At 42.1% G+C, this 27,509-nt stretch overlaps 1 protein-coding gene across 1 annotated transcript in view; it reads left to right on the top strand.

Annotated features, from left to right (window-relative positions):
* Nucleotides 1-6,572: 6,572 nt before the first annotated feature.
* Nucleotides 6,573-27,509, top strand: part of bahcc1b (BAH domain and coiled-coil containing 1b) — a 55,094-nt gene continuing 34,157 nt past the window's right edge. The window contains exons 1-3 of the mRNA XM_084141223.1: nt 6,573-6,818; nt 10,094-10,422; nt 27,254-27,403. Coding sequence (XP_083997349.1) covers nt 10,143-10,422; nt 27,254-27,403 — 430 coding nt within the window. The 5' untranslated portion in view covers nt 6,573-6,818; nt 10,094-10,142. The remainder of the gene's footprint in view (nt 6,819-10,093; nt 10,423-27,253; nt 27,404-27,509) is intronic.

The following is a 27,509-nucleotide window of genomic DNA, read 5'->3' as shown; positions in this document are numbered from 1 at the left end:
ACAAGAACGAGCCTCTTCTTTAGCCTTCTCCTGCAACCGAAAATCATGGCATAGCATATCTCACATCTCTGAACGCAGGCCTAAGCAAATCGTGTCCAATCATGTTGTGTGTGTTGAGAGCGTGTAGGTGTGAAGCCAGGGGTGTCATACTTTTCACTCGGTCATATTTTATATGAAGCAAGTCTTCGTAGACCCCATGGCCATTCCCCTGCTTGTTCTCCGTTGAGAAGGGAACGCTAATTTGCTTCCTCTGGTCGAAGGATGCCAGTAAAACTGCTCGAACCCTAATTAGCGAAAATGATAGCTCCAGGTTGGAACCCTCGTCACTCGTCAGCCACACGCATATCTCCGGTATATTTAATCCCATTATGTGTCCATATCTACGGACGGTGCGACAGTTTTGTTCTGGCCTAAACTGCGTTTCCTCTATCTGTGTTGCCGTCCAAGGGTTTAACGTATAGGCAGGCCTAAGCTGGCAACTCTATTCGGGGACTTGATGGAACGTCCAGGTAATAAGCTCTATATTGAGGCTTTAGAAAGCTGCTTTATGTATGTTCAAATGCTGATAATGAGGACATGTTAGCCTACATGATGGCGACCTCGGTAATGGATGGCATTCAGTCCCAGTGTATTGCCCAAGCCCATTGTAACCTTCTTGTTGTTTGGCAAGCTGTTCAAAAGCTGAAACAGGCTGGCATTCTGTAGGTTTGTGAGGAAAATTAGGCTGTTGTCCTTGACATTACAAATTTATTTATACTCTTTTGTGGTTAATTTTACTTGGTCGATTTGTCATATAATTCACTCACTGTTATAAATTTAGACTTTGGCTATTTTGTAGACTTTGGATATTTTGCGTGGTCCAAAATATGTTGATGTGAGAGATGCATTCAGCCATTCTAAAATTATAGACCTAAAAATTAAGTTGAAGAAAAATATCTTATTTGTTATTTTTAAAACCCTATGTTTATACAAATCTGTGCTCAATGCTGCTAACATTGGAGATATTTGGTTTACAACCATGCCAGTGCTGTAGCTTGTAGTGTTTTATAACATATCGGCGATGGCCTGTTGTGAAGTAGCTATGTATCACGATGACCAGAAATAGCAGCTTCTCATGCACACACTGAGCTGAAAAGGTCACGTTGCTCTTAGGCTGAAGTTCTAGTCCATCATGTCATCTTTTGGGGACGGTGTCCTCACCAGGGTCTTGGGACCTGCACATTCTGTCTGGGTGCATCTGGCTATACCAAAGTTGAATTTATTGATATAGATGTATAGGCCTAAAAACACACAAACTGAAGAGTTGCTGAGTTGCAGTCTCCACACACCCTTGTTGACCACTAAACCATCAAAATATAGGGCTTAACGTTTATATGTTACTCCCAGAGACCCAGACATAGCCTACACCTACATTTAAGAACCTGTTTTAAGTAAATGTTATTTTAGTAATAACCGCAGAGAGATTTCAATAAACCTATTTTGCTATATTTCAGTCAGTCAGTAATTTCATCAATGTCTCGGAGGTATCAGCCTATACCCTTGACTTGTTAAGGCGTTTCCCTGGTGAAAGGCCCTGTTTGGAATTCGTCATCATTAAGGGACATCAGGAATATTTTCGTGAGAATAGAATTGTTGCCCGCTGTAGAGGGCCTCCCGTAGAGACCTCCAGTTGGCCCTCATTTACCTCGCCCTGTCTATCAGTGTTTCCCGTTGACTGCGAATTGCAATGGGAATATGTAGCTATACCCTTCCTAAGTTAATTCATCTTTACCTTAGGGACATCGCACCTATACGTGACACCCCTTATTTATTTAGAATACCCAGTCCTTTTACGCAGACACTTGCGCACACGCTACAAGCAGCACGCTCCCTTTGCCTACAGAGATTGCCTCGAGCGCGGAGGCGAGTGAACTGTGCTGTGCGGACGTTCTATGGTTGTAGAATGGTCACGGTGAAAACGCAGGTCAATCAGAAAGACGCTCGTCTCTCCAGCGGAAATGAAAACTCCAGCCTGGCTTTTTGGAAGTGGGCCTTTCCTGGCGAAAAAACGCCCCGCTCTAGTAGTTTGGCTGTCAGAGGGGACGGGGAAGGGAAGGGGGGAAAGTGTCAGTCAAGAACGCTTTATTGCTCGATGACAATCCCTCGCGCAGGACCGGTCTGTTTCAAGAGCAATCAGTCAATCCGCATTAATTATCCGCGCGCCCCCTCCTTATAGTGGAGCTCGCGCTGGCACACGAGAGAGAGGAGAAGAGAAAAGTGTGTGTGTTATGCTTTCTATACACACCGAGTAGACGAGCACCCACCCAACCCCCCAACTTTTAAGTGAAAAAGAACCAATAAAAATCAGGCAGTAAAGGGCTTTTTCTTGTCACTAAATAAATTAAATGCAGATTTCTGTTTTAAGTGCGGGACCCCTTTTGTGCAGGCGAGGAACATACTTATTTATTGTCCCGATGTCATTAGTTTTAAAGACAACAGTGTTAGAGAATGGAATGGGAGAGGGAGGTTGGAAGGTGATTTTTTCTATTTAAAAAAATCACACCGAAATTAATTAAAATGCTATCATTTTTATCAGGAGGAAGGCGATTCTGTTTATCACTGAGTATGCATGCACCCCCTAACTCGATGAAAGCATGTGAAATGTAGGTTGAATAGAAAACTGCCTATCTTACATTAGAGTGATTTTACTAATGTAGTATTTCAAACATAGGCTATAGGCCTGCTTTTATCAGCCTAATAGCACTAATGCATAAATGAAAATACTGAAATGTATATTTTGCACATTTGGGGCTGCACAATGAATCCTCAATTTTGAGGAATGGAGCAAGTCGGTCCTCACAATATCGATGATCAGATTTTGTGTGTGTGTGGACACGTGGTGGCTCCAACCCATCGACAGGCCACTGGGGTCAAGGCCCATGGAATGCAGGGTGCATATGTAGATTGTGATGTGAGTGAACGATTAGATTATTTAATTATACGTACAAGTCTAGGCTCCTCGTTTTTACATTATTTGATTTTAATTGTATTTATTAGTTAATGGCATTGCCATTGTCCAGGGGAGATGATGTTGGATCATGCTTGATGCTTCTGGTCAGATGTTGGGATTTTGGTGTTTGTTGTGGTTCTACCAAAAGGAGATTGATTGAATATTGCCGATATAAAGAGTGCAAGTTTAATATTTTATCTGATGTTTGACTGCTCATTAGATATACCCCAGAGATGCAGCGATATTATTTTTGTAGTCTGGGATTTTTTAAATGTTGCCTAAATTATGGTTTTCAAGTCAATTAAAAATTCTTACATTTTTAAAAGTAAAACAAAATATGAAAAATAAAACATAAATATCTTGATTAGATAAGTATTCAACCCCTTGAGTCAATAAGTTAGAATCACCTTTGGCAACAATTACAGCTGTGAGTCTTTCCAGGTAAGTCTCTAAGAGCTTTCCACACCTGGATTGTGCAATATTTTCCCATTAGGCATATTATTTTCAAAATTCTTCAAGCTCTGTCAAATGGATTGTTGATCATTGCTAGACAACCATTTTCAGATCTTGCAATTGATTTTCAAGTAGATTTTAAGTCAAAACTGCAACTCGGCCACTCAGGAACATTCACTGTATTCTTGGTAAGCAACTCCAGTGTAGATTTAGCCTTGTGTTTTAAGTTATTGTCATGCTGAATTAATCTCCTCTAGGATTTTGCCTGTGCTTAGCTCCATTCCATTTATTTTTTATTCTGAAAAAGTCCCCAGTCCTTAACGCTTACAAGCATACCCATAACATGATACAGCCACCACTATGCTTCAAAATATGGAGAGTGGTACTCAGTAATGTGTTGTATTGGATTTTTCCCAAATACTTTATATTCAGGACAAAATGTTAATTGCTTTGCCACACTTTTTGCAGTATTACTTTAGTGCCTTTTGGCAAACATGTTTTGAAATATTTGTATTCTGTACAGGCTTCCTTCTTTTCACTCTGTCAATTGGGTTAGTATTGTGGAGTAACTACAATGTTGTTGATCCATCCTCAGTTTTCTCCTATCACAGCCATTAAACTCTGTAACTGTTTTAAAGACACCATTGGCCTCATGGTGAAATACCTGAGCTGTTTCCTTTCTCTCAGGCAACTGAGTTAGGAAGGACGCCTGTGTCTTTGTAGTGACTGGGTGTATTGATACACCATCCAAAGTGTAATTAATAACTTCACCATGCTCAAAGGGATATTCAATGTCTGCTTTATTTATTTTTACCAATCTACCAATAGATGCCCTTCTTTGGAGGCATTGGAAACCTCCCTGGTCTCTGTGTTTGAAATTAACTTCTGGACTGAGGGACCTTACAGATAATTGTATGTGTGGGGTACAGAGATCATGTAGTTATTCAAAAAACATGTTAAACATTTCAGTTTTTCAGTTTTTATTAATTTGTGGAAATTTCGAGAAACATAATTCCACTTTGACATTATGCGGTATTGTGTGTAGGCCAGTGACAACAAAATCTCAATGTAATCCATTTTAAATTCAGACTGTAACACAACAACATTTGGAAAAAGTAAAGGGATGTACATACTTTCTGAAGGCACTGTATGTCAGCAGTGTTATAACATTGCGTAATAAACTAATATATGTTATATTCATTTTCATTATTATTATCATCATTAGGCTATTATTATTAGCTCTGTTCAGTTAGTGAATTAATTATGAAATCCTCCACCAATAAAGCAATGGGACCATGCTGGTCCATTCTGATTCATGAGAGACTGGATTTAGAGAGAGAACATTTTTAAAAAAAAAAGTATCTCCTTATTTTCAACCCTTGATATATTGTTGTTTTCTTGTAGCAAGCAATGTATGTTGCTAATCCCAATTCATGGTAACAAGTAACGTTAAACCAACACCCATGTGAGGAATCCTTGAACAGTTATGGTAATACACCAATTTGCGATTGTAACGTAGCGTACTTACTGCGTAAAATCGGAAATATCCACTTACTTAAGCATGGTTATTGAATAGCTGGCAATAAAAACTTACGCTAACGTTTTAGAAACACCGATGAAATGACATGAGTCCAAGGTTTTCTACCACTGAATCAGAATCGACCTCGCTCTCGCTCTTTATCTCTTTTGCAAACTAATCGTTTTTTTGCGGTTCGTATCTTGGAAAGACAGCGTTCCCATTTCAAATAAGAGCTAAATAGTTGTTTCCTGTCATTGTGGCCGTTTTACCTTCCATTTTCTTTATGCAACGTTGTTATTCCATCGCATTAATCCGCAAATCTAGCCTCTACGTTTAATACAACATGTAATTTCCCCCTTTTTAACGTATTCCCTTTGATTTAGTCACTCTTGACTCTCCTTTTGCTCTGGGGCCAACGGGGTTCGCCGTGGGGGCGCCTTGAAACAGCCTCTCCTTATCTCCTTTCATCGTTCAACCCGGGGCCGCCTTGAAACCGCAGGGCCAGTAATTGCTTTTTTCAGGCAGCCCAGTGCGGACTGGCCAGCAGCCAATCAGAGCCTTGTTTACACTCTGTGATTGACAGCACTCTGGCAACATGCCAACCAATGAGACACTTTACACAGAACGAACGCTCGAGTTTTAACCCTTTACTTCCAGTAAAAACAAACTGGGTATGGACTTGGAATATTAGCCTATAGCTCATAGATTTTTAACATGGAAACACACAAGGCCATATCCTTCCTTTTTTAATTGACTAAATTAGTGAACCGTGAGCAAAACTAACCCCGAGGACAGTAATGCTATCAAATTACATTGTTATTCGATTTCCCTAACCCTGTGTGTGTGTATGTGTGTGTGTGTGTGTGTGTGTGTGTGTGTGTGTGTGTGTGTGTGTGTGTGTGTGTGTGTGTGTGTGTGTGTGTGTGTGTGTGTGTGTGTGTGTCAGGACAGTAAACATAAACAGACCCCAAAGTTTTTACATCCCGAGTTATTTAGTCTATTAGAATCCAATTTGAATTCCTCCTGCATTTCTGTTGTTCTTTAATGACCTTTTAGTCTACTTATTTTCTATTATATTTAGCAAATTTTACAAACATATATTTGTAGGCATGATTTATAAATATGATATTCAGGTGTGTTATTAAGCAAGTTATAAATACATTCAATAGGCTTGATTAAACTGACCATCAAAACCTTTTGCCTATTTCTGGTGACACAAGTAAGGCCTAAGTGTGAAGCTATATATAAAAAAAACGTTATTGTAAAATAATACAAAAAAAACTGCCAATGTTATCCAACATAAAAGTATTGTTTTAACCTAGTTTGGTGATTGACGTGTAGGCCTAGTTAATGTGATCACTAAATATTCAGTTGACTTTCTAATGATCAAAAGGGTAATATTTTCGGCTGTTCACTCACAGTTCTGTGCTGCCTGACTCTGGAAAGAGCTTGAATCAAACGCCCGCCGTTTTGTTTAGCGAATCCAGCAGCTTCGCCATTGGTTCACGGCATCATCCAATTGGAGACTCTGTTTATCACGGGGCGCGCCTCACGGGCACGCTTCTCATTGTGTTTACCAAACCAAGGGACGAGCGCGTTCCCCTACTGGCCCTCCTTCGCGCGTAGTTGTGGCACTAGCGGATACAGTGGGAGAGTTTCTGTGTGGATGTGCGAGCTTCGATTCACTAGAAGCCTGAACTTCTACGATGCATCTCTATACCTCAACTGCACAATACAATCTGCAGACTAGGATGTAACTATTTCCACGTTTTTATTTTTGTACGCCGCTTTTTTTCATTTGTATGTTTTCGTACTATTTTTTAAATCATTAATTGTTATGCAAGGAATAACTTACCAGTAAGTAATTTATTTATTGTATCCATTTTGAATGTGTGTGATAATAAACATTTATACTTTCAAGTGCTGTTTTTAAGAGTCTTTGTAGTAGAACATTTGTGTTATTTTAGACTGAGAGGGTCTGGAGCGATTATATGTAAAGCATATGCATTAATTTAATTCACACTGCACATTGATTTTATTGCTTTGTAGTAGTCCAGTAAGCCTATAGTAATAATAATGAAAGTAATAACAATATTATTATTGCTAACAAAATAATTATAATTAGAAATATTATAATGACAAATACAATAGTGAACATAGTGTTATATTATATAACAACAATTCATGACAATGTAGCTATTTTAATATTTGTACTTGAGACAAGTTGCTTATGCTGTTGACAACCTAAACGTTGTTTGTTGTAAAGACAATTATTATTGTACAGTTAAACAATCATCTCCAATTACTCTCTCATTACTAGATGAGATGCCACGTTTGCAATTTAATGTATTTTAATATAATTTACATTTATTTGGTTGTATGCATTCTAAGACGCGCTTTTTTGCGGTTAAGATAACACTATTTGGTGCTAAATAATGGATTCATTCTATTGTAGTTTTGTTGTTTTAATATCAGTAGTTGATTACATAGGCTTGGCCTATTGCAGTTTTTCACAGTTGTTATCGAGGGGGCTTTGCCAGTAGAGAGATCTTGACGAGTCCCACCCGGCAGTTTTCGCTGTGCTTGGAGTGTCTCTCTCGCTTAACTGGCATTTGAATATCTTGATTTAGTATGCCAGTTATTGCTTGTGACTTTGTTTTACTGCAAAATAGTGAATTGCAATGAGTACGCTCTTGGGCCTAACGTAAAGCCGTGTAGAGAACAAATAACATTGATAACAGTGATGTCTTTACGAGAGTCTATTCTTTTTCAGAAGATATTTGTTTGGGCTTTCTATGCCCAAAATGCCGTACTTGTATTCCAATATCATGCGGGGGACTAGGAAGAGAGGAGAAATTCGTGCTTGTTCCACCTCAGTGCTTATGCAGGCTTTTCATGTAGCCTATTGCCATTCGACTGGTAGTTTTCGAAGGGGGATTTTTTGTCTCCTGATAGTTTGACCCTTTGGGGCAGCGATTGAGGGGGTGAACGAGAGAGAGAGAGTGTCTGTCACAGAGGAGTGGACGGGAAGGAAGTCTCAGCGTCTCCGTACCTAGAGTAGCCTACTCCCACGTTGATCCCAGATTTAAATAGGCCCTGGCTACCTTGTTTTTTAATCTGATTTTAATAAATTAATTTTAATGTGATGGGCTCTCGTCAGCTCTGTGACGCCGTTGAAGTACGGTAGGCCTTGGCTCCTACATTGATTGTAAATGTTGTTTGGTCGAAATGCATAGCTTGAGTGGCTTCGTGTGGAAGTAGAATGTAAACATTTTAGACGTTTGTTGACGACGAATAATGTAAAAATGTATCAGTGTAAAATGAGAGGAAGCCATGTATCTTTGATTGTTGCAACATGAAATAACATAATTGTTTACCATATAGTCCCATTAGCCTACTTATTTATAAAGAAAATGAAAATCGTTCAACGTGTCACCAGGAATGTTTATCCCTTTTAATGTGACTATTTGAATTGAAATTGCATTTTTTAATTGCATTTAGTAATTACAGTTGTATGTAATTGAATGAAACAGAACATTTTGGATCACATTGTGAGGCGTGTAGGCCCTTCATAACCAAGACCATTTTTAAACAATTGTCTACATTTTGAATGCAAATACTCTCTCTACCATGCACATTGTCATGCTCAAGGATTTGGATACGTGTAAATCACTCACTGAGCACCGTGTACACACGCACACACACACACACACACACACACACACGTCAGTAGCCTATGCTCCCTGAACTTATAGGCCTCTGTTCTGTCGTTTTGAGAGAGCCTTGTTTTGCTCAGGATAGAATTCCTGAAAGTTTGACTAGAAGGCTTACTATTCTAGTAGAATGTTCGCTGTATACTTTTCTCCTTGAAATAGCAAGGGGACCAGTTGGTTTAGCTCGCCATTTGATATTTTCTTTGTTCTCTTATCTTAGATTTTACTGATATAATTGTGGTTGCCCAATCACCTTATCAGCCTCAATGTGCGCTGAATGGACGTGCTATGGAAGGTGCCTAATACATTGCGCAGTGAGGTGTGTTTTGTGAACATAGGTCCACCTATCCATATTTGAGCGCCATGGAGTGTTCCATTGAACTGAATGACTAGGGCTATAAGGCACACATGGGCATGTTGATTCCCATTCCTAAATGTATTCTTACGTCTCTCTCCCTGGTGGTAAACGTCATTTAGTTAGTTGTCTTATTATACATGGTTGCACCCACCCATGCCTACATGCATAATAAGTGATTGCCATTGTAAAAGGGGTGAGATGCAATGCTGACTTAACTATTCAGTTACCTTTGCTATAAACAAGCGATTTCAATGCTTATTCTCAAGCACATTCACTGGCATGTCAGTAAAGAAAAACAAATGTACAGACAGTCAATTTATGAGCCAGTCAAAATTCACTGACATGTCAGAATTGTCCCAAGTCTAACAAAATACTGTAGCTGATCCATTTCAATATATATATGTTTACATTTAAGTCTTCATAGTATTTTGTTTACCTCGACATATTTATAATGTATGCTCCTTTTAATGATTTTAAGTAGGCTATCTATGGTCGAGGAAACAGTTTTGATGCTTGAAGTTTGAGAAGGGGAACATTTGGTCTTTAATGGACTGAAAGATCAAACATTTGCTTCAGGTTTTATCTGGTTCCTTCTATCAGAGAGGGTGAGATATAGCGTACCCCCCCTCACAGACTGACTCACATCTAGGTTTCAGAATACGCGGATGCAGTATAGCTTTATGGTCCCCAACAATAAAACAACCCGTAGTTTAGGATGACCACTTCTTTTGTTGTTCAGTTTGTAGCCTACCCGTCTCTTGTCTACAATGGAGACCGAAGTATGCGGTTTGGGTCTCGGCAGACGACCAGACCTGTAGCCTATACTTTACTGTAGGCTGGGAAGGCTAATTGTTTTGGGGTTTAATTTAGTCAAACGTTTAGCATTCTTTTACTGATATTTAAAAACACTTAAAAGGTATACTTTTGTTATGCAAGGAAGTAGTGTGGTTGGCAACATTACACAGGATGCGTGTGAGAATTACACGCCTAAATTATTCTTTCAGTGTTTTTGTCCCATTGTTTTCAGTGCATTGACGTGGTCTTGTGTTTTCTCATTGTAGAACATGAACGGGACATACTTTTTGGTCGGCAAGGCAAAAACTCGACTGAATGCAAGACGACCTATCCGAAGTTCATAAAAGGGATTATTGCATCTGGGCAGCGTTCGATGCTTCTGGTTTTTCCTCTGGATTGGGGGATTTATCGCTTCTCGACAGAATGGAAAGCCGGGATTTCGCTCCTCCACACCACCTCTTGACAGAGCGGGGCGCGTTGGTTCACCATGCCGCCTCTCGGATAGCTCCTGGCGGCCACAGCACGGTGCAGCACCCCGCTCATTTCCAGCCCGGAAAATACTATTCCTCTCACATCTCCATGGCCCCACATTCAGGTTGGTATGAATACGAATTTGTTATGCAACATAAGATGAATTATACAATTTTATTAATTCCTCTATGGTGTTTTTTGGCTGTTGGAAAGTGCTAGCCTAAAGACAGTGTGTGTCTACCTTTAAAAACGTAACCCTGACATTTTTCAGGGAAGAATGATAATTTATTGGAAAGGGAAATTAGTTAGACGATGTGGTCATTCAGGAAATTAGCACTTGCTGTGGACTCTTTAGATATTTAATGTTCCAGTTTTAGTCAATATTACATTTTATTGAACTGTTTAGTGTTGTTTCTTACTTACCTGGTCAGAACATACACACTGGTTGAAATAACGTAGTTTACACGTCATTTCAATGAAATTACGTTGAACCAACGTGGAATAGACGTTGTATTGATGTCTGTGCCCAGTGGGGAGTGTACGTTAATATGAAAAAGAATCGTGCATCTTGTCAAACTAAGCACAAAATAAGCTTCATTTGTTGAATTGCAAATTTAGTGAGACTAGGCCTATTCTAGACTAGACGATTTCCAGTAAGAACACAATATACAACGTTAGGCCTATTTTTAAATTATAGCCTATTATAACCTAGATTATTGCATAAATCAGAAATATTATGGGATTATTCAGAAATCTATGGGATTATTGTTATTATAATTGATTTGCTTTCAAGTGACATGGAATCTTGTCAGCGATTATTTAAATGGTTTGATAGTTTCACTCAAAGTTTAATTAAATGGATTCATCATAATGTTATAATTCGGTTTTAATCCATTTGTAACTTTATATTGCCACATTTACCATCAACCATTTGTTATTTGCTAAAATTATTGGTGTATGTGCGCAGGCTGTACTGCAGGCCTATTTGGGTGAGTGTGGTGCGTTTGGAGGTGGAAGCGGTGACGCGCGAGTTGGTGCGTTCTATTCGGTTGTCCGTGAGGCCCCGGGACTGGTCTGGGACCGGGGGTCAGTTCGGTGGGAGCGGAGAAAATCCGGTTTCTGTTATTGAGCACGGACGTGACGGGGCGAGAATGGTTTGACAGTGCATACATTATATTTTAAAAGTAGCTTTGGTATCCTGCCCCAAAGGAGGAGGAGAAGCTGGAGGGAACTGGGAAGGTGTGTGTGTGTGTGGAGGTTGGGGGAGGGGTGTCTGCTGCACCTAATCATGTATTGAATCATATAACCGAGCCGATGCGTGTAGAAATATAAAAGATATGTGTCGAGGGAAATCACATGAATTACTTATTATGTTGAGATTAAGAACCCGTGTTGTTGTCCTTATATTTAGGAAAATTACTTTTCGAGCTATAGATGTTGGTCTAAATATATTATGCCTATCAATTAAATTATCCATTTGAATCGTTTTGTCTCTCTTGTAATAGGCGAGATTCACAGTGAACGACTTCGTAGACTATGCCTTAAATCTACAAGACTAACGGCATACTAGAAAGAACTTCCAAGGAAGTCATATAGGCATTTGCGTTTATTTTTTCTTCACTTTCAAATAAGATATGCCAGGCCGTCTTTGTAAATACGAATTTTGTGACTAAACCTTTTGAATAAAGGTTGAATAAAGACTGAATAAAGTAAAAATAACAAAATAAAAGAAGATGAGAATTATGGTTAAATTAACAAATTAAATAGAGACTGAATTTATTCTCACCACTCATGTTTATCATAACAATTTGCGTTAGAATTATCTGTAGGTGTCTTATTCAATAGGTTAATTGGGGCTTAAAAAATAATCATCTTTAGAAGCTTTAGGACTTTCGCTCTCAGAGACATTCACTATTTGGCACAGAATAATTCAGCATTTATGCCAAGTGAATTTAACGTAGAATATTTCCATAATGTTATTTATTAATCAGTTATTGAATATTTTATAATTATTGCTTTTTTGAGGTCTAAGTAACATTTTATTACATTGTTTGTATATCATTTAATCACTCAATAGAGAAAATACTAATATCATAGTAAATGAGTGGTGTATATGCCTGCCTGGGTTATCTTGGGTCCTATATTACCCTAAAATACTTGTGTGGAGTTTGAAGGTGAATAGTGTTCTAACCATAGGTTCCTGAGGCCTTATCTAGATGACACTGGTCACATACAATATCCTGCTCATGTGCAAATCTGTCCTGCTCTTCTAAACCAACACTGTTGCCTTTATGATAATTTTACAGCACAAGGTATATAGCTGCATATTTGACGAGTGTTAGGAATTGGCTGCTCTCTTTACTTGTACAGTCACTTTAGTGGTGAGGCTATTATCTTACCACAGAATATTATTGTAATAATAATAACTATATGAATTGCATTTATATAGTCTTTTAGCATTTATATAGTCTGTTAACATTTATATAGTCTCAAAGTGCTTTACATTGTATGTTATTATATTTAGAATGCCAGAGCTTCGGTATTCCTTAATTATTCCTGATGGCCGACTGACATTCTTATGGGGATTGTTTTTTGGATGGGCTTCTGGTGTAATGGGGCTGGGGAGGGGGGAACTTTGTGTTGGGCCCCCCCTTGAGATTCAGATAGCTGTCTGCCTGGCCTAGGCCTCTGGGCAGGGGGTTGATGTGATGTGAGGTGCAGGCAGGGCAGGGGGGAGGCAGGGGGAGGAGGAAAGGGTTTCGGGGTTTGGGGGTTAGTTAGATCTCCTCTCCCTGGGACTACTCCCCTGCCAAAACACACACACACACACACACACACACACACACACACACACACACACACACACACACACACACACACACACACACACACACACACACACACACACACACACACACACACACACACACACACACACACACACACACACACACACACACACACACACACATACATACATACATACATACATACATACATACACACACACACACACACACACACACACACACACACACACACACACACACACACACACACACACACACACACAGATTCACCAATGTTTTGCTTCTGCAGCAGGGTAATTCCAGAACCTCATTTTTAGATATGGAGAGGAAGAATGTCAATTTCCTTCTTTTGTCGTTGTTGTTTTTTCTAAATCTGTAATATGATCCATCTTTAACGTCCACATCCTTATAAGGATCAGCATGGTATCTGTTGTGCATGACGAGGTGACTGAATTATAACTGTTATATAGGATAACTATAAACCTCAGCCCCTCCGATGAACACCACTGATATTGCGTTGCACTAGGACCCTATGTCTTTCTATTCCTCAAATCCATTTTCTTGTTTATGCATTTCTCTCTCTTCTTTCTTTCTTTCTTTCTTTCTTTCTTTCTTTCTTTCTTTCTTTCTTTCTTTCTTTCTTTCTTTCTTTCTTTCTTTCTTTCTTTCTTTCTTTCTTTCTTTCTTTCTTTCTTTCTTTCTTTCTTTCTTTCTTTCTTTCTTTCTTTCTTTCTTTCTTTCCCCCTCTCTCTGTGATGTTAGCCTCTAGGCTGTAGTTGTTTCAGTGCAGGTGTGTGTGTGTAGACAGACAGTGGTCTAGTCTGTAGGTGTATAGTTGCACAGGTGTGCTGTATCACGGAGGGTGTGGCTGAGCCTGTCCTTGCACAGGTGTGTCACTTCTCAGAAGGTGTGGATTGGCGTGTGTGTGTGTGTGCACATGTTTGAGAGAGGAAGAGGCCGACTCTGATGTAGTAATTGTGCCATCGAAGCTGCACTACACGCACACACACACACACACACACACACACACACACACACACACACACACACACACACACACACACACACACACACACACACACACACACACACACACACACACACACACACACACACACACACACACACACATCTGTAGCAGCTCAGGCTTAGTGCTGTAATAATCATGTTTCAGAGAGACCTGCAGACCTGGCTGTCAGACCCTCGTTGGCTCTCTCTTTCTTTAATCTGTCTCTTTTCCTCTCGCTCTATTCTTCCCCTTTTTCTCTCCCTCTCCTCTCTCTTCCTTTGTCCGCAAGTGCTGTGTCTCGTTATGTCAGCGCTGGCTCCTACACTGTGCCGTCTGTGTGTGCTGTGTGTCGTGTGTGTGTGTGTATCAGACGCTGTCTCACACTCCGCAGCCCTGTCCAGTCATCCTGATGCTCTTGTAACAGCTCTCATTGCGACTCAGAGCCAGCGAGAAAGCTGATTGGCTAAGGTGTTTCAGGCGCTCTAGCCTTGGGGTGCCATGACTTTGATCGCCACAGTTACAGAAACGAGACACCATGTTCTCTCTCTCCCCCCCAATCCAATGGCAGACTAGTTAGTGCATTCTGTCTGTGTGTCTGTCTGTGTGCCTGTCTGTCTCTCTGTACCTTTAGACAGTGGAGGAGAACAGTGGAGTGGTCCTCTGATCATAGTTAAAAGGCTAGCCGTGAATCTTTTCTAGAACAGTTTTAAAAGCCTCTACGGGAGTAGGGAGAATGTGTAATGTGTGTCTCTTTATAGCCCGACACACCAGCCCTTATCACCCACCACAGGACTCTCTATTGGTGATTTCTGCTCACATTGTTGTAATACTTGGAGGAGGAGGAGGGAAGGAGGAGAAGAGGAATGGGCATATGAAGAAAGGATAAAGGGATGAGTGCGAAGGGAAGAGTAAGAGAGGAGGAGGAAATAAAGAAGGGACGATTTAACTGAATGAAGGGAGAGAGCAGTAGGAGGGGGAGGAGAGAGGGAGGGAGGGAGGGAAAGGAGGAGAGGAGAGGGGGAGTAAAACAGCAGGATAGGAGGGGAGAAAACAGCAGGAGGGTGAGGATGGAGGGAGAGTGGAGCGGGAGGCTAGGAGGAGAGAGGGAAAGGAGGAGTGGAGAGGGGGAAGAGAGAGAGCGAGAGTGGCTGAGCGTTTCCACCTGGTTGATAATCCAGTCAGATTAACGCCGCCTGACAGCACGGACCGTCATCCCCAGCAACTCATCCGAGCGTCTCCGCGGGAACACGCTGGCGCTTAAGTGGTGTGTGTGTGTGTGTGTGTCAGTGATGAGTCAGCAGATCTGCCAAGCCTCAGGCAGAGACAGAGACAGGCCCCAGTCCCCCTCACCGTCCTCCCCAGGGGAGAAGACTTCATCTGGGGCATGGCAGCTGAGGCAACCCCCTCTATGGAGCTGGAGATGGTGGTGGTAGCAAATAGTGGGTGGTTGGGTTGATGGTGGAGATAATGTGGTTTAGCCTACGCTTGGAGAAGATGTACAAGAGCTCTTCAAATAGCTACTACACTCCAGTCAGTCACCCCCACACACACACACACACACACACACACACACACACACACACACACACACACACACACACACAGACTAACACAGACACACACAGGTATGCTGTTATATGGGGTGACTAATTCTACTCTGCATCTGTTCTGTAGGGTGTTTGTCAGTGGCACTGCTGTAGTACGTACATTTGAAGTCGGAAGTTTACATACACTTAGGCTGGAGTCATTAAACTCGTTTTTCAACCACTCCACAAATTTCTTGTTAACAAACTATAGTTTTGGCAAGTCGGTTAGGACATCTACTTTGTGCATGACACAAGTAATTTTTCCAACAATTGTTTACAGACAGATTATTTCACTTATAATTCACTGTATCACAATTCCAGTGGGTCAGAAGTTTACATACACTAAGTTGACTGTGCCTTTAAACAGCTTGGAAAATTCAGGAAAATGGTGTCATGGCTTTAGAAGCTTCTGATAGGCTAATTGACATAATTTGAGTCAATTGGAGGTGTACCTGTGGATGTATTTCAAGGCCTACCTTCAAACTCAGTGCCTCTTTGCTTGACATCATGGGAAAATCAAAAGAAATCAGCCAAGACCTCAGAAAATAAATTGTAGACCTCCACAAGTCTGGTTCATCCTTGGGAGCAATTTCCTAATGCCTGAAGATACCACGCTCATCTGTACAAACAATAGTACGCAAGTATAAATACCATGGGACCACGCAGCCGTCATACCGCTCAGGAAGTAGATGCGTTCTGTCTCCTAGAGATGAACGTACTTTGGTGCGAAAAGTGCAAATAAATCCCAGAACAACAGCAAAGGACCTTGTGAAGATGCTGGATATCCACAGTACAACGAGTCCTATATCGACATAGCCTGAAAGGCCGCTCAGCAAGGAAGAAGCCACAGCTCCAAAACCGCCATAAAAAAGCCAGACTACGGTTTGCAACTGCACATGGGGACAAAGATCGTACTTTTTGGAGAAATGTCCTCTGGTCTGATGAAACAAAAATATAACTGTTTGGCCATAATGACCATCGTTATGTTTGGAGGAAGCACGGGGGTGGCAGCATCACGCTGTGGGGGTGCTTTGCTGCAGGAGGGACTGGTGCACTTCACAAAATAAATGGCATCATGAGGAAGGGAAATTATGTGGATATATTGACATCTCAAGACATCGGTCAGGAAGTTAAAGCTTGGTCGCAAATGGGTCTTCCAAATGGATAATGACCCCAAGCATACTTCCAAAGTTGTGGCAAAATGGCTTAAGGACAACAAAGTCAAGGTATTGGAGTGGCCATCACAAAGCCCTGACCTCAATCCTATAGAAAATTAGTGGGCAGAACTGAAAAAGTGTGTGCGAGCAAGGAGGCCTACAAAGCTGACTCAGTTACACCAGCTCTGTCAGGAGGAATGGGCCAAAATTCACCCAACTTATTGTGGGAAGCTTGTGGAAGGCTACCCGAAACGTTTGACCCAAGTTAAACTGAGTTTAAATGTATTTGGCTAAGGTGTATGTAAACTTCCGACTTCAACTGTATTAATGTAATATAACCAGTCAGTTTTTGGTTGTAAAATTCAGGGATGTGTGCTGATGGACTAATGACTGAATATCTATATGAATGAAAAGACCAGCAGGAATTCCCTCTACTTCTCATCCCCTCTCTCTCTCGTCTGTACTTCTCTCTTTCTCTGAATCTCTTTCTAGATCGCTCTCTCGCTCTCTCTCTCTTACCCCCCCCCCCCCCCTTCGATGTTGTTAATAGTCCGTCCCGTTCTCTCTCGGCTCGTAGCCAGCTCACTAAATCAGAAACGATTGGAGGATTTGGCAGAGGGAGTAAGAGCTCAGTGCAGCGCCTTTGAAGTCGGAGAACGAGAGAAAAATTGCATTTTAAACTGCCCGCAAAACACAACGCTAAAAGTGCTTCTTGTTCTTTAGGAGGGAGGGGAGGTGTGTGTGTACCGGTATGTGTGGTGTGTGTGGGTTAAAGGGGGACAGAAGTAGTTGTGCAATAGTGGACAGGGTGCATACTGGCTTTTAAGTGTGCGTGTGTGCATTCGTGTGTGTGCAGGTGTACAGTAGCTGGTGTTTATGGTATTATTGTGGACAGCTACCTCTTGCCTCGGGGCCAAGGCATCCACTGTTTACATGAGCCAGAGCGATGACATCATTTAACAGGGACAGACATAATGTCATCCACGACGGGATTCCTCCTCAGGCGGCTGGTCTGGCACCTGAAAAACACACCAATGTTCAGAGATGCAGCCACGGCAACCCTCACTACGGCAACCATCAATACCTGGAGATAGCCACCTGAAATGGCCCTGAAATGTACAGCTGAAATGTGTGCGCTTCTTATTTGGTTAATGTCAGCTCTGTTTACTGCATCTTAGCTCTATTTGATTAATTTCAGCTCCGTTCAGTTCATTTGGCTCATTCATATTGTAATGCAGTCCATTGAGCAGTGTTTGTGTGTTAATGTCAGGGTCTTAGATGGATGGCGAGGTCCAGGGTTCATAAAGAGGTGAGGGAATATAGGGGGACAGTGAGGATAGAGGGGCATGGAGGATCTGCTTGAAGATGAGGGAGTATGATCCTTTTATTTAATTATATTCTGTTGTCTTCTCTTCTCTCCTTTCTTTCCCGCCCGTTCTCGATGGCAAACTCTTTATCAAATGTACTCTATCTCTCCAGACCTTTTTGTTGTATGGACTGTAAATTGTTCAGTCTCACCAACTCTATATTGGAAAATATTTTTGGGGCCATGAGGGTTACCTAAATCCATAAAGGTTGAGTATAAACTTTTGTTTATCTGGTCCAACAACTGCCAGTGTGTGTGTGTGTGTGTGTGTGTGTGTGTGTGTGTTCGTGTGTAGATGTGTGTGTGAGCGAGTGTGTATTTTTTGTGTGCATGCAAGGAAGTGACTGTGTGGAACAGTGTGGAACGGTACACCGTAACACATGAAAGCATTAAGTATATTCAGAATCCTCTGTTGAATATACATGCAGATCTGTGAGTGTGTGCCTGTCTCCTGAAAGCTCTCACCCGAGTGCAGAGAGAGAGAAAGAGGGTGAGGAAACAAGAAAAGAGAGAGACAGAGAGAAAAAAACAGAAAAAAAACAACAAAGATCTGTCATCAGTCATTCATGGATAATCAGTCTCGTGGGACACACGCACACACATACACACACACACACACACACACACACACACACACACTCATACACCCTGCCGCCTGGGTCCTAATCCTTTGGGGACTCATTGTGCCTGGGTGTGTGTCTATCTACATTTTGGCTGTTCGCTGATTAAAACCAAACTCTCGTTTTTTGCTTCATTCTCTCTATCTTTGATTGCAGGTTTAGTATTTCTCCTCCTTTTTGTCTTTTGTTTCTTGTCACTTTGATCATCATCTGTTGTCCTTTTCAATCGTTTTCATAAGAATGTGTTTTTTATGTTGGAAGCCTGCACGCATGCATTACGTGTGTGCTTTTGTGCTTACTTATGCATGCTTGAGTCGAATGTGTGCATATCAGTCAATGTTTTTCTATGCATATGTGTGCACATCTATGTGTGTGTGTCTGTGAGTTGCACTCCAGTCCTCTTTGGATTCTCATTGGATTCAATGCTCCCCCCCTCTCTTTTTCTACTCCCCCTCTCTCTCTTGGTCTCTTCAATAATGCCTTTATTGGCAGGAAATTCCCATGTAAATATTGCCAAAGTCAGGGAATATGAAATGGGACTAGATTGAATAGCTTACATATAGATGAGGTTAGGTTAGGTAAGGCTCTCTCTCTCATCTCTATTGCTCTCTCGCTCTCACTCAACTCTCTCACACACTCTCTTTTTCACTCATTCTCTTTCTTTTACTCATACGCTCTCCCTGTCCTATTTGCTCTATCTCTCATGCTCTTAGGCTACTAACCTCCGTCCCCCTCTCGTATGCTGCATGCACTGGCACACATTCACTGTCTGACTGAAGACACACACACTCTAATGCTTTGTGTAGATATAGTGCAGACACACTGACACCTGTGCAGAGAGCCGTTAACAGTCTATTTAGGTAAAGCAAAGTGCTGCATGCATAAACCACAACCCACACACACAAACACACACACAAACACACACACACACACACACACACACACACACACACACACACACACACACACACACACACACACACACACTGATGCTTGTGTAGATATAGTGCTCCGAGGGTGCTTGTGTTGAGTAGGTGGGTACAGGGTTTGTTCTAACTTTAGATAAGTAACTCCTACCTCCACTCAAATCAGAGCATTGGCAACACTGGATTTACTGACTGTTTTGACCAATACCAAAAGTGGTTTATTTCAGATTCTTCAAAAATTGGTGCTTGTGGGTACCTAATTTAGCACAGTCATGCTCTCTCTCTCTCTCTCTCTCTCTCTCTCTCTCTCTCTCTCTCTCTCTCTCTCTCTCTCTCTCTCTCTCTCTCTCTCTGTCTGTCTGTCTGTCTGTCTGTCTGTCTGTCTGTCTGTCTGTCTGTCTGTCTTCTCTCTCTGTCTGTCTGTCTGTCTGTCTGTCTGTCTGTCTGTCTGTCTGTCTGTCTGTCTGTCTGTCTGTCTCTCTCTCTCTCTCTCTCTCTCTCTCTCTCTCTCTCTCTCTCTCTCTCTCTCTCTCTCTCTCTCTCTCTCTCTCTCTCTCTCTCTCTCTCTCTCTCTCTCTCTCTCTCTCTCTCTCTCTCTCTCTCTCTCTCTCTGTCTGTCTGTCTGTCTGTCTGTCTGTCTCTCTCCTCTCTTTGCATGGTTCATGTATGTTTTGAATCAGCCAGGGCTAGAGGATGAATGGACAAGAGGTGTGGCAGACAAGTCTGGGCCAAGGAGTGACGACTAGACACATACTCTTGCACTATTGACTCCCATCAGTCTCCTGCAGTATAGGCAGATCACCACAGGCTCTCCAGAAATATCATCCACCCTTGTGCTTTTCATTAGTGTGGACTTGGATGGCCCATATCCCCACATCCTGTTACTATGGTGAACATGGAAAGTTCACTCATCCCTTTACTTCCTGAAAGCCCATATATGGTTGTTCCTTCCACGTGGGCTGGGTGAGGTCTAGCCAGAAGAACTCGGCGGTTATGATACTGGAACCATTTCTTCCTCTCCTAATGGGTTAATCTGGGCCTGATTCTTTAACTTGAAAACGGACTAAACTGATGTCAGCAGGGACTGGGATGTCAGTCCATAGACCAGGGGTTGGGAAAAGGTGGTTCTAATGTCTCAGGGCACATGGAGTTCTGCAACCCACTGTTTAACACTTGAGTAATTCGCACAAGTTCAGTTTCTTTCAAATCAGCATCTGATTCAGATCTGGGAAACAGCTGTTTGCCTTCTGTAAGCAATCAAATGCAGAGAACCAGCAGACTCATCTTGGGACACCAGCAGTACTGGAATACATTACGGGAGCCGGAGAGAGAGAGAAAAAAAAAAAAATGAATGTGAAAAAAGAGAGTGCTAAAAGGTTCCCCCTTCTCTAACCCTTCAGTACAGAGAGAAATAGAGGGAGCGAGAAAGAGAAAAATTCCCCTCCTGTACATATTCTGCTGATTTATGCGCCTCAGAGGGAAATCTCTCATTTGTAGCTTTTCATCTCTTTTTTTCATTTTCATTTTTTTTTTTTTCTCTCTCTCTCCGGCTCCCGTAATGTAATTCAGTACTGCTGGTTGTCCCAGGCGACATGCTCTCTCTCTCTGCCTCGCTAGCACTCTCTCGTACACACACACACACACATTCATTCTCTCACCATTTCTCTCTCTCTCTCTCTCTCTCTCGCTCTCTTTGATGAAGTAACATGAATGAGTCAGGAGAAGAACTGTAGAGGGATAAAAGAGGCAGAACTGAAGGGAAAAGCAATCTAGATCTTGTTTAACAAAAAGCCTCTCTTTTTCTGGCTGTGTGTTTTTGTAAACAATGCTTGGCGCCTGCTCACATTTGTAGGGTGTGTGTGTGTACCACTGCCACCTTATTTGAGTGCTCCTGTCACTTTTGCAATTCCTTCCCATCAAAACATATCAGAAGGACCTGCCACACACTCGCTGAGGGCGGTGTGCCAGGACTGTGGGTGGTTGGAGCATGTTGAAAGGGTCGGACGGAGGGGAAGGTGCCAACTGTGCAGCAGTGAGCGGAACAGCTCAGCTAACAAGAGTCAGAACCTCTGATACACACAGGGAGACACACACACAATTACCTATTTTTCCACTCCTATTCCAATATATTTTTTCTGTTAATTTGTAAAATGTTATTCATTATTTTGCAGTATACAGTTGAAGTCGGAAGTTTACATACACTTAGGTTGGATTCATTAAAACTCGTTTTTCAACCACTCCACAAATTTCTTGTTAACAAACTATAGTTTTGGCAAGTCGGTTAGGACATCTACTTTGTGCATGACACAAGTAATTTTTCCAACAATTGTTTACAGACAGATTATTTCACTTATAATTCACTGTATCACAATTCCAGTGGGTCAGAAGTTTACATACACTAAGTTGACTGTGCCTTTAAACAGCTTGGAAAATTCAGGAAAATGGTGTCATGGCTTTAGAAGCTGCTGATAGGCTAATTGACATAATTTGAGTCAATTGGAGGTGTACCTGTGGATGTATTTCAAGGCCTACCTTCAAACTCAGTGCCTCTTTGCTTGACATCATGGGAAAATCAAAAGAAATCAGCCAAGATCTCAGAAAAAAATTGTAGACCTCCACAAGTCTGGTTTATCCTTGGGAGCAATTTCCACACGCCTGAAGGTACCACGTTCATCTGTACAAACAATAGTAGGCAAGTATAAACACCATGCGACCACGCAGCCGTCATACCGCTCAGGAAGGAGACGCGTTCTGTCTCCTAGAGATTAACATACTTTGGTGCAAAAAGTACAAATCAATCCCAGAACAACAGCAAAGGACCTTGTGAAGATGCTGGAGGAAACAGGTACAAAAGTATCTATATCCACAGTAAACCGAGTCCAATATCGACATAACCTGAAAGGCCGCTCAGCAAGGAAGAAGCCACAGCTCCAAAACCGCCATAAAAAAGCCAGACTATGGTTTGCAACTGCACATGGGGACAAAGATCGTACTTTTTGGAGAAATGTCCTCTGCTCTGATAGAGTTGAAATGTTTGGCCATAATGACCATCGTTATGTTTGGAGGAAAAAGGGTGTCGCTTGCAAGCCGAAGAACACCATCGCAACCGTGAAGCACAGGGGTGGCAGCATCATGCTGTGGGGGTGCTTTGCTGCAGGAGGGACTGGTGCACTTCACAAAATAGATGGCATCATAAGGAAGGAAAATGATGTGGATATATTGAAGCAACATCTCAAGACATCAGTCAGGAAGTTAAAGCTTGGTCGCAAATGGTTCTTCCAAATGGACAATGACCCCAAGCATACTTCCAATGTTGTGGCAAAATGGCTTAAGGACAACAAAGTCAAGGTATTGGAGTGGCCATCACAAAGCCCTGACCTCAATCCTAAAGAACATTTGTGGGCAGAACTGAAAAAGCTTGTGCAAGCAAGGAGGCCTACAAACCTGACTCAGTTACACCAGCTCTGTCAGGAGGAATGGGCCAAAATTCACCCAACTTATTGTGGGAAGCTTGTGGAAGGCTACCCGAAATGTTTGATCCAAGTTAAACAATTTAAAGGCAATGCTACCAAATACTAATTGAGTGTATGTAAACTTCTGACCCACTGGGAATGTGATGAAAGAAATAAAACCTGAAATAAATAATTATCTCTACTATTATTCTGACATTTCACATTCATAAAATAAAGTGGTGATCCTAACTGACCTAAGACAGGGAATTTTTACTAGGATTAAATGTCAGGAATTGTGAAAAACTGAGTTTAAATGTATCTGGCTAAGGTGTATGTAAACTTCCGACTTCAACTGTATTTGTGTCAAGTGGAGGTAGTGTGTGTCGTGTTCAGTGGTCAGTATGTCAGCCTGTGGACAGAGGCACTGTTAATTGGCTAAAGTGACAATAGAACATGAGGGGATATTGATCTCCGATTGGCTGCTGATCGATTGCGTCTACCAACCTCCCATCTCACAGGAGTGTGTGTGTGCCAGCGAGCATGCGTGCGCGGGTGTGTGTGTGTGTGCATGCAAGTGTGTGTGTGTGTGTGTCCATTGATCAGGGGCAGTCCATTCAAGCAAGAGTAGGCTACTTGGAGGAAGGTTATTCACAGTGAGCTAAACTGAAGGAAATTCCTCTTCATCCCTTCCCTCCCTACTCTCTATCTGTGTTTGAGAGTCCCACATAACTTCCCTCACTCTTGTTAATTTGTTCCTTTTTTTTCATAATAGTAGTGTGTGTGTGTGTGTGTGTGTGTGTGTGTGTGTGTGTGTGTGTGTGTGTGTGAGACAGAGACAGAGAGAGACCTTGAGCCGTCTAGTCAATTATGTTTTCACTCTGCTTCTCCCAGTCAAATACCACTCTGCTGCTGTGGAAAAGAAACCGACCAAAGGGAGTGAGTGTGTGTTTGTGTACTTGTGGCTTTTAACATAGAACTGGACTCACATTGGCAGAAGACAACTAGATCTGGGAATCTTGGAATATGGAAGTATTGTTGATCCGCGTCAGTAATGTGGTCTCCGGACCCATCTCTGGTGTCTCCCAGGTGATGTCTTCAGTGTCAAAGGTCATTGATGCGAGGCCTGGGAAGACGGCATCTGCTAGGCCAATCAGAGATGTTTTGTTTGTGCTTGGTGTCCTTGACATTCTTTATGAGCCACTTCCCTACATCAAGACCCTCCTCATTTTCTCCCTTGTTCTCCTAGCTCTTAGCCTGTATGCCCATCTGTCTGTATCTACTATAGCTTGTGGTTGTTAACATGTGGTTGTCTTACCAAACATGGCTACAATGTTGAATGCAGAAACAAACAGTTAGGTACCGGAGCTATGGTTTAGATCTGAGTAGGGGTTATTTCTGGTTGTGATATACAGCACATCTGGAATGTGGGGTCCCAACAATCTCTCACAGTCTCACTGAAGAATTAGACGTTCATCCACGTTCTCCAAATGTCAAATTTAGAAGTTGCTCCAAACGTACAGTTTAGAAGTTGCTCCATACGTACAGTTTAGAAGTTGCTCCAAACTTACAGTTTAGAAGTTGCTCCAAACGTACAGTTTAGAAGTTGCTCCAAACGTACAGTTTAGAAGTTGCTCCAAACGTACAGTTTAGAAGTTGCTCCAAACGTAAAGTTTAGAAGTTGCTCCAAACGTACAGTTTAGAAGTTGCTCCAAATGTACAGTTTAGAAGTTGATCCAAACATACAGTTTAGAAGTTGCTCCAAATGTACAGTTTAGAAGTTGCTCCAAACGTACAGTTTAGAAGTTGCTCCAAACGTACAGTTTAGAAGTTGCTCCAAACGTACAGTTTAGAAGTTGCTCCAAACGTACAGTTTAGAAGTTGCTCCAAACGTACAGTTTAGTAGTTGCTCCAAACGTACAATTTTGAAGTTGCTCCAAACGTACAGTTTAGAAGTTGCTCCAAACATACAGTTTAGAAGTTGCTCCAAATGTACAGTTTTAAGTTACTCCAAACGTACAGTTTAGAAGTTGCTCCAAACGTACAGGTAGGGGCGGCAGGTAGCTTAGTGGTTAAGAGCATTGTGCCAGTAACCGAAAGGTCACTGGTTCTAATCCCTGAGCCGACTAGGTGAAAAATCTGTCTGTGTGCCCTTGAGCAAGGCACTTAACCCTAATTGCTCCTGTAAGTCGCTCTGGATAAGAGCATCTGCTAAATGACAAAAAATAAAAATAATAATAATAATAATGTTGCTCCAAACGTACAGTTTAGAAGTTGCTCCAAAAGTACAGTTTAGAAGTTGCTCCAAACTTACAGTTTAGAAGTTGCTCCAAACGTACAGTTTAGAAGTTGCTCCAAACGTACAGTTTAGAAGTTGCTCCAAACGTACAGTTTAGAAGTTGTTTTTGCTCCTGCTGCTCTGTATCATTCCATTTCTCCACATTTCCAAGTTAAGGGTTTAGGCACTAAGTTAAGTTTAGGCACTTATTCCGAATGGTTATGGTAATGGTTAAGGTAATGGTTAAGGTAATAGTTAAGGTTTGGGATAGGGTTGAAATAAAAATCGAGTTTCTCCACGACTGGGATCGAACACGCAACCTCCTGATCCAGAGTTATGCCCACCCGCCACCCCTGTCCACAACACCTTAGCAAAACCCAAGCCTACTTGATGGTAATAGCGCTCACTGTTGCCCCTAGTGGCCGGTGTTGAAGGTATTTCCCGACGTCCTCAGGACATGGATAAATGTCAAATTTTGACGTCAATCTTGAAAGATCTCCCTGGGGTTCCAGCTGTGTGTTTTTACAAGGCTTGGGAGACATTTTACAAAAGAGAAAGAGAGGAGAGAGCAACAGAGAGAAGGAGCAGGAGTAGAAGAGAGAGATGCGGATAGAGAGAGGGAGAGAGGGATAGAGGGAGATAGAAGGATGTACGCAACAAAGGGAAGTGGAGAGAGAGGGAAAGGAGGAGAGAAATATGGTGGCAGTTGGCTTCTGAGAGGATTTTCCATATCAGCGGCCCAGAGGGAGAACAAATATGATTTTCTCCTCAACACACAGACGGAAAACAGAGCAGAACGAGAGGAGAGGAGTGAAAGAGAGAGGGAAGTGAGAGATGGAAGTCATGAGATAGACTCTCTCTGTCTGACGTGAATTGACCCAGTTTTGTTTGAGAACTGGTTTCCTGGACATCGATGTGATGTCTGTGTGTGTGTTTGTGCGTGCGTGCGTCCATCCTCTATCTGAACCCCTGTGATGCAGCGTGGGAACCTAACCTCACACACGTCTGGAGTGTTTTCTAGGATGGCACAAGTTCACAGTTAGTACAACCATCAGGGCAGACAGACAATTGTCTTCTGGGGGAGAGAGAGTTGAGAGAGAGACAGAGAAAACAACATTCTGGTATGGGAAGTCATGTCTGGGTTTCTTTAAACAGCTTTCAGGTTTTACCCAGAAATCTGGTTTATTATGACTACACTGAGCTGAGTGAAACTATAGACGGTTTCTCCTTTTAGATTGAGAGGGTGTGTGTGTGTGTGTGTGTGTGTGTGTGTGCTCCAGCTGTAATAATAGAACGCCCGACTGACCCGCCTCCTTGTCCACAGACCATTGCCCCTTTCCTGTCCCCTTCAGTCTCTTACCCCTAACCCTCCTCACCCTCTCTCACCCCCTCCTCACATCCTATCCTATCACATTATTATTGACCCTATTCTGTTAAAATACTATTTGTGTGTGTGTAGAGACAGCATCTTAGATGTGAGGCAGTTGAGGGTTCTTGTGGTTGTGGTTGTTTGGGGTGTTTTGTAGTGGTTTGACTGTCAAGGGCGTGACTGTGTGTGTGTGCGCGCGCCCGTCCGTGCGTGGCTGTGCGCGCATGTGTGTTTGCAGGCATTGTGTGCAACAGACTATTGTGGCTAGTTTGTCTGTCAAAGGTTTTCAGCAAGTTTAAATGGTCTTTCTCTATCTCTCTCTTAACACAAGAAGCTTTACAAGTGAAATAACTTACATTTCTCTCTCTCTCTCTCTCTCTCTCAGGTGCATCGTTCATGGGCTCATTCCTGGCCAGCAGTTTGGGCTCTCCCCAGTCTCACCCATCCGGCCCCCCTGCCTCCCCTTCCTCCCCCTCCTACAGGGGAGGACCTCACTCCAGCGCCTCTCCCATCTGGTTCCCCCACTCACATGAAGGTAAGACAGACACACACACACACACACCAGGCTGTGTAAGCCTTGGAGTGTTGCTGTGTAAACAGAAACGTGGCTGGTCCGTGTTTTGGCTCGGGGCTTCTTTAAG

The sequence above is a fragment of the Coregonus lavaretus genome (assembly GCF_964263955.1).
Source record: "Coregonus lavaretus genome assembly, chromosome: 25".
In the NCBI taxonomy this organism is placed as follows: domain Eukaryota; kingdom Metazoa; phylum Chordata; class Actinopteri; order Salmoniformes; family Salmonidae; genus Coregonus; species Coregonus lavaretus.
Note: the sequence above shows the minus strand (reverse complement) of the source record. Positions and strands in the feature narration are given on the sequence as shown.